Here is a 10,871-nt window from a genome sequence, read left to right as displayed (position 1 = left end):
TCAATAGGTCTCTGTGTGAGTAAGATCAGCACTAGATGTACAACAGCACCCCTGAATAGAGCCCTTGAATTAAAATGACAGCCTCCTGCATTACTACCTAAGGTTTGCTCTACAGACAGCACACTTAGCACTCCCAAAACACTACCTTTTCAGCTTAAAATGGTCAAACCAATACCTCTTCAACTTAAAATGTTGCCTTGTATCACAAGCGACAGCGAGGAGAAAGAAACACTGTCCTTCTTATTTAGCAAGTATACACTTCTCAGCCAGCTTTGCTCATGCCCGTTCCTGAGGAAACGCAGTTCAGTCGATCCGGTCGTGGGTAACGACTGAACTGCTGTGCAGGCTCCACTGCCACAGAACGGGGTCTAGCTTGAGGAAAGGTTTGCTTATGTGATGATGAGCAAGCTGGGAAGGTCTCTCTGCTGCTAGCTTGATAAAAAGAAAATAAAAGAGTAAATGATTATCAATAAAGTGTGTTTGATTAGGTGTCACTGAGAGAAAGAAAATGCCATTTCATGTCACTTTTTAGAAAGCACAAGGTGTGTAACTTTTGGGGATGATTTTGCTCTTTACTAATCTTCAGATTCGATATTAAAATCTCAAACTTCCCAAAGGAAAGAGATTCTGCATCTTTTAATGAAAGATAAAACAACAATATAAACATACACAAATTTACAGAGAAAGGATCAACTTTAATACATCTGGAGTAAAAGGTGTTCTTTTTTAAATATGGTATAAAAATAAATGCAAGAAACATTAACAGAGAATATACAGACAACAGACAAAGACACAGGCTTTCTTTCTCAATGTGAATACATCAGTGAAATGAAACCTTCTGTGCTAATTTATTGTGCAATAAATGTGATGCCACACGTATATTTATTAATATATGCATTTTTTACATTTCTTCCAGTTTTTGATTGACGTATTTTTTTTTAATAAACTGTGCCTAGCAGAAGCTTTTTTTTCACTGTACTTGAGCTTGCAGAAAATAAAAAGACACAGATCCAGCTTGATATGAAGGAGGAAGTGAGCAGACAGTTTTCGAAATGGAGGCATCGAAAGGCTAGAGAGTCCCTCGGAGTCTGTAATGCCTTAGTATACACAAAAGAAAACAAGTCAGGTCCTTGCTCATGCAACATCTTGTTCTACTGTCCTCTGAGTCAGGCAATCAGTGAGCTACAAAGTATGTATAATGATTTGAGTCTGCTTCCATGCTACAAGGTGATCCTTTTAGTAGGACTGCACTAGACTGGTTAACCTCTTTGATGTGAGCGATTTCCCCTGAGGAAAAGATAAAAACAAAAAAACAAAAACAGAAAACAGAGGCATGATCACTGCAACCTGTTCATCAGCAACCACTTAGTGTTGCCACATCACTGTCAAATAACTAGGGGCACCAACGGGAGTCTGTCAAATCCTAAACCACAGGAAGCCCTTACGCTTAAACACCTGCACTGCCAGCCAGCCAGCCAGATGATTGTTTTGCAGAGTAAGCCAGCACATTTACAGGTCATTTTTTGAAAGAGACTGGTTTTGGCTGATGAGGAACTAACACTGAGGGTTTTGCTGTCAGTCATACCCAGAACCTGAAGAAGGCTACTACAAGTGAGAGTGCCTTGCATTACAAAGATGAACATAAAAACTGTGGTAGCTCTGTCACAAAAGACAAAAAGCTACTTTGAAGTTAAGGTAAGGAAGGAAGGTAAATTGTATATAGGCCGGAAAGCAGCTTTTTCATGAACGCAGCTATCTGTTTGCTGAGACTGTATTTACTATTTATAAGTAACATTGGTCGAGTATATTACATGTGACTGCATAACATTCTTTTAAAAGGTGTTTGGATTTCCACATTGTTATTTTTCTCATTGCTCCTCTTATTGCAAGGATGGGGTTCCAGTGTTTTAGCAGATTCTTTTAATCGGGTGTAATGACTGTCCCACAAGAGTTAGGTCTGTGGTGTGAAGAGGATGGTGTAGGGTATGTCACCACGGTATATTTCAGGCATATCTGAGCTTTTTCTGAGCCAGAGAAAAGCCACGAACCCACATAAAAGGAATTAGCTCTCCTAAGGCCATGCAAATGGAGTGAGCTCTCCTAGGGCCATCATACTGTGGCTCTGATCCAAGAGAGGCAGAGCAGGCACAACAGGCTTACATCACTCCACAAAATACCACGGGCATACCCTGAAAATGTAACACAAATAGATAATAAAACATTAAATGGAAGTGGCTCCAACTCTCCAGTTAGATATTTAATACTTACATTTATTGTACTTTCATTTTAAGTGCACAACTCAGAAAAATAAAACCGATTTCATAGAGACTACAGTAAGAAATACTGTAACTATGGAGAGAAGCTATATTTTTCTGCAGTAAATAGTAAATTAACAGCTTCTGCCATATCAATCAGTTGTTATCTGATGTATTATAACTCAGTGGAATTACACTATTTAACATCTATTGCCATTATCAATTAGATTTACGCTTGCAAGGATCTGCAAGTTGGTTTTGAGCATTTGTTCAAATGCAATATATCAGAGTGGGTCTTCACAAAAGGAAGTGTAACTATTTTATTTTTTGAGCTCTGAAATACAAGTTGAACAAATTAGGATTTTTCCCCTACAATATCATTTTGAAGGGAACTCATGATCTGCGATGTTGGGTTGACTGCTCATCCATCAGGTTGACCATATCATCTGACTGTATTAATACCTGCTTGTTCAAAAGAAGGAAAGTTTTGTCCTTCCTGGCACACTCTGTCTCTAGCTTTAACTCTGTCACTTCCTACCCACATTAAATTCACAGCTTCTTGACATTTGCTAAGCTTTAAATTATGTTTTCCTTTAATGTAATAGGTAAGCTGTTATAATTAAGACATCTTTTCTTTTTAAATAGTCAAAAACCTCTCAACAGCTATGTGGCACCAGAAAACAACTTCAAGCAGCATAAGTGTTTTGTTAGGCAATTCATGATGGTCAGCCTTGGCCAAAGTCTTGAAAAATATTGAGTATATGCCTATCTTTGCCTTTCATTAATTGATTTGTGCTTAATTTTACAAGTCTACAGGCCACGTTACTTTCTGTAAATTTGTATGAATTCCTTTAGCACTGAACTACATAAACCAGTTAATTAAAACAATTAAAACAGGAGTTCTCTATTAGTTATTAAAGCAATTTTGCTCAATACTGCACTGCAAAGCTGCATAAGCTCTTGTTGTTGGATAAAAACTGTAAAATAATTTTTTATTCTTATCTGCAACAATCGATTATTTAGGAATTGTAAATACCCTGGAATTTTTAGATGAACCATAATGAAATTCTAGCATCTCAGAAATTAATTGTGATATCAAATAAGCTGGGAAGTTTTGACTTAAAAGCAGGCCAAAAATTAGTTGTTAGTTAATTGATCTGACGTGTATAATCTTGTTCTACGTACTATTTGAATTTTCCCCTATAGACACAGTAAGCTGTTGTGACAATTTTTTTTTTTTTCTGTATTCTACATCACTTGCTCCCTGGTTATTACTGATACTTGGAGACTTTTTCTCCTAAGCCCTACAGTGATCAGAATTTCTCTGGATGGTCCTCTCCTCCACTTTCCCTCCCTGCCTCAGAGAGTATTACACTTCTTATAGATAGGAAGTCTCCATCTGAACAACAACATATGCTCTTTTTCCAGGCATTAGTATTTCTAATTTACAGTTGGAAAAGTGACAGCGTTGAAGATATGCTTTCCTTAAGAGATCTTCTTCCATGGTTGTTCTGAACCATACTTAGTTCTCTGAGCTTTTAAAAGACAGAATCCATAGCAGCTCCACATAATTATCTCACCTTCTTATTCAGACCTGCAGGGGTTTGTTATTTTCCAGTTTAGAGACTATTTATTTCAGACTCTGTTCCAAAGGATACTTTTACTTTAGCTCTGTATGGTAGGGTTTTGTAATTATGACTTCTAAGAGATTTCCAGGTTTACTCAATTTACAGACTGATGTAAGGATCATCCTTTGTGGGTCATGATTTAAGAGCTGAGCCCAGCTTTTTCTTTCAGATACAATGGTAATAGTATTTCCACAAGCCAAATTTTGATTTGGGAAACTACATGTAACATGCCAGTTTTGAGAAGTGTAGCATATGAGTCATCACACATAGGAAAATGTCTCCTGTGCTAATGAGATTAAAGGACAACGAGAAAAAAAGTTGGAAGTGGTAGATGTTTGCCTGAATAATGAAGCTGAGATCATTGATATTGTCAGTATATTCTGGCCATCAAAATTTAGAAGCATATGGCCAAATTGTAAACAAAATTAGGATTTTTGGCTGTACTGGTGCATTTTGCACATATGGATTGAAACTATTTAACAATTTTACTAATAATATACAAACCAAAATGAGAGCCTGCACATGTACACTGACAAGGGAGTTGGAGTATGAGGTAGCACAACAGCTGGGGGTGAACAAGTACATCTAAGAACACAAAATCAATTGTCCTCAGTGTTCAGTCCCTACCTTAGTGTATTAACTGTTTAACATAGAGTTGTCCTTCCGACTGTACTTTCAGAGAATTTAGAGGGAAATTAAATAACCATGGGCTGACACATGAGCTGCTAAATACAAACCTGACAATAGGTCAGCTGACTGACCTATTTATGCAGCATGACACTAACACATCAAATAATCCAGCAAACAAGTCAGCAACAACCTCAGTGCGTACGTGGTTTCTAAGAAATCAGTATGAAATATATAGAGGCTACAGCTGAAAAGTGTGCTAGAGGAAGACCAAGTCTTTTCCTTTTAGAAGATTAATTCTCTTCCTTTCTGCTAAACAACCTCAGTGGCTCCTTTTTTACGTTTCTTTATTGCCAGCGCAGATGCTGCTCCCCAGGACTGACACCAGTAGAACTAGAAGTGGGAATTCCACGCATCTGACCAGGTGTAAGAGAGAAACAATGTGAAACCTGCTGTGAGGAAAATGAGATGCAGAGCAAGACTCAGCCCTTCTTGCTCTGGCTGTTGCCCATCTGCTTCGGTGCGACACAGCCGCCACACGCGGGCAGCCCGGCCGGCATCGGCAGGGAGAGCTCCCAAGTGACATCGCAGTGCGCCACGCACAGAGCCGCCACGTGAACAGCCCCTGGCAGAGCCACATCTGGAGAGGCACAGGAGCAGAGACAGCAAATCCCTTTCCAAGATTAGGCAGCCCTTGCTCCTCTAGCACAGGGGAATCGTTTTAGTACTGTTCAGGGGGTCAGGATTCGGCTTTGATTTCCTTTCCGTTGCCGCTATCAGCCGCCCATGCAGGCATATTTCTCTTTCAGAAGTGAGGGGAGGAGGTTAGCCTTTACTGAATTTGGGGCACAAATTGTCAGCACAGCTGCAGCCCTACATGGTTGCACGGGCAGGAAAATCCTTCTGCCTATCGTGGGGATTTGCAGTCCTCTGTTCATTTCTGGGTAGGGCTGTACCACTTACTGGAGCAGTCCATAGATGGAGGCAGTGGCTGAGCGACTGTGGTTCTGTTTTGGCTCATTCCAAGTCATGTGGTACTCTCAATTTCTTTCTCCTTTCATGCTGATCCTTACATTTACTGATGATTTGTCCTCATTTGTGATTAAACTACCAACTCTCACCAGGTGGGGTAGTTTGAACTTGAATAAGGCACCAGTGCACTAGACAAATATTTCTAATATGTTTGTCCTAGGTATGACCCCTCAGGTTTCTGTACCTCTCTGCAGTTCTCATTCCTGCAATTAACTGAAGACTCAAGTAAAGGTTTGCCAGCTGGGAAATGGCAGGCACGGGCCCAATACCTGAATGGAATGTGCTAGCTCCTCACTTAGATGAAACTAGCTGTGCAAGTGCTACTCCTCAGATCTTCTCTGCCAGCACAGAGCACAGCAGCTTAGCTCCAGTCACTGCAGAACAGGACAAGGAAAAGAGTCCTCACTGGTGTGCCCTGAAGATGTTCCCTTTGAATTTCCTCATTAGCATCATCATTCCTAAAAAAAAAAACCTAAAACTTTTTTAGATTTTATGGTCTAATTCATAGTCCAAAGTAAAAATTTCAATGATTTCATCAGTACTTTTTAGTCAAGCACCAATAAGCTATCTCTTTCCTGAAAGGAAAAAGCTTGCATTACTACAAATCCTTGATATACTTATTATTGCTTTGTATTTGTCAGATAAGAAGCTTTGTGATTTTTTTTTTTTTCTGACTAGCTATTTTTTTGGTTTAAACTTTAGGAACAACCTGTAAGTAAATTCAAAAGCCTAGTTAAGATTTCTTCCATGACTGTACATTGAACATGAGATCCCACAACTGATACTGCATTGAAGGTTGTTCACAATACCATGCTGAAGAAAAATATAGCCCTTCGCAGGATTTCAGGGCTAAATGGACTTTTGGTCTGGCACAGTAGGACATTGTGTGCATAAGTTTTACCTGTTCATATAGAAAACTCTCTTGATTAACAGATGAAATTGATATATTATCTGCCTTGTTTCTCAATAAAGGGAAAGATTTTAACATAAACAGTGTCTTGTTTATGAAGTCATTAGTTAAGATAATTATAATCTTTTGGCTCTATAGTTTAATATGTGAACTGAGTTTGGTCTCTTTTGTACTGTATTTCTATGAAATATCATAAACTTGTAACAGACACATTTTTTTTCCCTCTTTATAACTGGTCAGTGATGGATGAAACTCTTAACAGTGGTTGAAGCCATTACACCAACATGTGATGATGTAGCGCTTCCCCCCTAGCAACTCTGGGTACGGAGACTGCACCTTCTTCCCCCACCAACTTGGTTTCTGGTGGGAGAAGAAAATTTGCATGGGGTGGAAATGAAACTATCCCATTCCTCTGTAAACGAGATCCCTTTGTTTCAGGTTCCCAGACTGGTGATCACAGCCAAGCATCAAGCTAGCACTCACAAAGGTGTCCTGTTCAGACTGCCAGTCTGCTACTGTCACAAATCCTGCTTGAACATGAGAAATTAAAGACAAAATTTTCCTTAATGGACCTTTGTGTTCCCATCAACATTATCAGTACATATTCACCTGTTTGTTTTTTTCTCTGTGATGTAGATGCTAGCACTTGAGTTAGAGGAAGTTTCCTGATTTTTAACATTTTCTTCAAATATTATTTTTTTGCCCCCCTCCATGTGAATTCCACAAAAGTATTTCAGTTTTTAAATGCCACAGAAAAGCTGATTTCCCTCTCACTACTGCTGTAGCAAGCAATGAGATTCTCCTGCTCTCTGACTTATGCTTTTGCTTCCCTACTTACTTCCTTGAGGAACTGCAGGTGGTTAGACCTTAATTATTCCCAAAGAGAAACCTGGGGGTCTGAGCTGGCTCCCCGTGCCTCTGAGTCAGAGCCGTGACACTTGTGGTTGCTGGTGTTACTCCAAGGCAATGCACTTATCCAATGGCGTAATTCCAGTAGTGCTGAGGTGTATGTACTCTATATTTTCACACAATACCTGTGAACATGAGTACGTGAGGCAGACCAAGAATAGCTGTGCTTACTACTCAGAGGCAAAGTATAAAGTGTTTGGCAATAAGTATTACATATAGCAAGTGCCAGCTTGCTTTTACTTTATCTATAGTGTATGTGAACGCAGACCTGTTTTTAACATTATTCGTACTGTCTGTTGTGGACTGCCAAAGGCATTAGCAATTTTCCACTATGAAATCTACAGAGAAAGCTAAATAGCCAATGCTTTTAAGCTGTGCATTCAGGGCTTTCATAAAGTGCACTAACTTACTGAAAGTTTTCTGGAAAGAAAACTCTCCAGTGTCAAAGAAATGCAGAGCTCCGCCTAGGGAGTTTTTGTGTATATACCTCCACTTTTATTTTTTCCCCATCAGACTAGAATAACGACTCATTATATTAGGTTATTTCCACTTAATTCAAGGAATAGTACAAAGGTCTTGCACTAAAAATTTTCTAAACTTTCTAGTTTAATAAATGCTTTCAATTATCACTGATCAAGGAGCCTCTTACATTCTCCACTTCAACAAATTAGGTTATGAATTACAAGGTCATCTTCTCAGGTTCAGTCCCTAAACACAACCAAGGTTACTGGTTTTTGGTTTCTTTTTAAACTCAAATCGAAAAAAAAAATGAGGCCTAATTTAGTTCAATACAAACCCACTTTGATAAAAGTGAAAAGAAAAAAAAAATATGAAAATAAGTCTAGTTTTTCTAAACCATCAGAAAAGAAACTGTAATTTATATCTTACTAAATCATTCAGATTCAGTAAACATAAACAGAATTTATCCAGATTGTAGAGGGCCTGTTTCACCTCTATTTTCTGTATTAATCAGAACAGATCTATACCACAATCCTCTCCACAGCTGAACAGGTTAATCAGTACACTGTAGAATATTCTGAGAAATGTTTCCCTCATCCCTGCTGGCTGGAACCACTGTACCAAGGTACATAATTACATATTATAAACTCATCATAGCCAAGAATGAGAACAGAAGAACAAGGATGCCTGGTGGCAAGGGGCCCTGGGGCAGCGGGCAATGTGAATTCAGTCATCTTGGAGAAAAAGGTCTGCACTTGAGCATACTGACATCCTGGATTAATTTTCAAGACTCAGAACTACTGATCTACCAGAGAATATAGATCTAGAAGTGATATGCTTTACTTTCATACCTGACCTGACTTGACAGACTCCACATGGATTCACAGGTAGTAGTTTGAGGAAAAGCAAACCCACAGTTTTTATTTTATGGTGTGCTCCATGAAAAAAGTATTGCCCCCTTCTACTGAAAAAATACTGGCACGTCAAATCCAGAAATGTTGTTTGCATTTCTAGCTCAAAGCTGGTTTACTGAGCCTGCCTTGCATCCCTGGCATCCTGCTGTTCTGGTACTTCTGCCCTGAGATAGCAGGATGAAAATCGGCCACGCCTGCAGGGCGTAACACTCCAGTGTGCGTGCACAGAACTGCTGGTTTATCAGCAACGTTTCTCTGAGAGGGATTATCAGAGAGTCATCTCAGTGCCTCACAGTCCGTCTTCACTTTGTCCCTTTTTGTGCTGTATTCTTGTCATACCTGTCTGCAACTTGCTGTTTCTCTCCTTACAGCCACCTCTTCACATCTCTTTACCACAACCAGTCCCTGATTTGTAAACTGTTTAAACTCCCATGAACAAAAGTGGTTATTCTTGCTTGCCAGGTACTGGGGCTGGGGAAAAGCTTGGCTCTCAGAGGCCCCAAGCTGCACTACCTGCTCCCCACACTGTCTTTTATTAACATAGGCTCTTTTATTAATATGGAACTTGCTATGGAATGATCATGTAATTATCAGGTATAAAGTATCATGTACAATGTTTTATAGATAACCTGCTTAGACAACACACAAATCACACTGCAACATGCTATGGCAACACCACCATGCAAAATATAGGGGTTTTTGTTTCAAACATTGAGATAGTTTCCTTTGTGGCTGTTTATTTACTTTTTTAGTGTCCTTTACTGACTTTGTCCCATTGAATCCAAATTTCTTCCTGATTACAGTGGATTCAAAGCATATTACAGGAAGCCTTTACCTATAAGAAAGTGGTTAAAGAATTACAGTTTTGTTTTAACATGTGAGATATTCCCACCGCCTCACAAAACTTTGTTCTTTCACTGCATTTGTTTCTCTTTTTGACTACTAGGAAGTATGTATATATATTTTTTTAAATACTTGAGGAAATACTCTTGAGACTTATTATACAGGAGGCAGTTTCTGAGAACTGCTGCTCCTTCCCTAGAAACTAAAAAACAAAAACCATGATCTTTGCTGAAAGCTCTCATATTTTTCATTTCAACACACACAGCTCCACTAACCAAGTCACAGAAAAAGCCACGGACACGCACACACACACACACACACAGCAGCGTCACCTGCACAATTCAACAGACAATGCAGACAAACTTGAGTATAAACCAAGATCTTTCTACCTCTTTTCATAACAGGTTAGTGCTCGCTCTCAGTGTTGGTGTACAGTTTTTATGGCATGGGAAAATAGGGATGTTTCTGCCCTACAAAAATAAATACGTTGAATGCTTTAGTTTGAACGTTCACAATGTTAAAAAAAGAAAATCCAAAGAAATTGGATAAGTAAAAAGAATCCCACATATTAGGAAATCAGTGGATCTTTTGACAGGTGGCAAGAGGATGCCCACAGCAAATTGACCAGCTTTCATGTTTTTTACCTTCATGAAATAGCTTTTGAAAATTATATATTAAAAAAAAAATAGTCAGTTCTTGTAGTCCATTATCAAAATGCAATCCTAATCAAACCCTTGCACATCAACAGCATGATTTATTTGGTCCTGAAGAAGCTGTGCTAGATATCAAGGAAGACAGGGAAATTATTACTGTTTATTTTTTCTTGTGTGAAATTACAAAAAAAAGAGAACTATTTTTTTTTTTTTTTTTTTTTATAAAATGAAGACAAGATGGAAATCCAATGTATTCAAACCATGTTAGACTTTTTGGGAGGCATCAGAAAAAAACATCAAGCAGGTTTTCACAAATTCTTTACTACAATTTAAGAGAGGAAAAAAAATAAAATAATAATAAAAAAAAAGTGAATGAATTCATGCTTCCTAATGCATGGCTCCAAAAGGTCCATTCCTCCATGTGTGACTATTGAGGTCATTGGGAAAGGGACTAGGGAGGAGGGGTTGTAATGAAAGCACATTATAAAGTTGTCATTCCTAGGAAAATTCACAAACTCTGATAAAGATACTTTTAATTGTCTGGTTAGAGAAGCAAAAAGGGAAAGTAAGGATCAGTGAGGGGGAAGGGAGAAGGATGTCCCATCAGGTTTAGTTGTCTTCCGAGGCAACAAACTTACCAC

General features: G+C 38.7%; 1 protein-coding gene across 1 annotated transcript in view; it reads right to left on the bottom strand.

Annotated features, from left to right (window-relative positions):
* Positions 1-621: 621 nt before the first annotated feature.
* Positions 622-10,871, bottom strand: part of RGS7 (regulator of G-protein signaling 7) — an 83,510-nt gene continuing 73,260 nt past the window's right edge. The window contains exons 14-15 of the mRNA XM_008945073.1: positions 9,967-10,047; positions 622-1,287 (exon numbers count right to left, since the gene is read on the bottom strand). Coding sequence (XP_008943321.1) covers positions 9,973-10,047 — 75 coding nt within the window. The 3' untranslated portion in view covers positions 622-1,287; positions 9,967-9,972. The remainder of the gene's footprint in view (positions 1,288-9,966; positions 10,048-10,871) is intronic.

Source organism: Merops nubicus, unplaced genomic scaffold (genome assembly GCF_000691845.1).
Source record: "Merops nubicus isolate BGI_N331 unplaced genomic scaffold, ASM69184v1 scaffold4788, whole genome shotgun sequence".
NCBI classification, from domain to species: Eukaryota; Metazoa; Chordata; class Aves; order Coraciiformes; family Meropidae; genus Merops; species Merops nubicus.
This window is presented reverse-complemented; position numbering and strand designations above follow the sequence as displayed.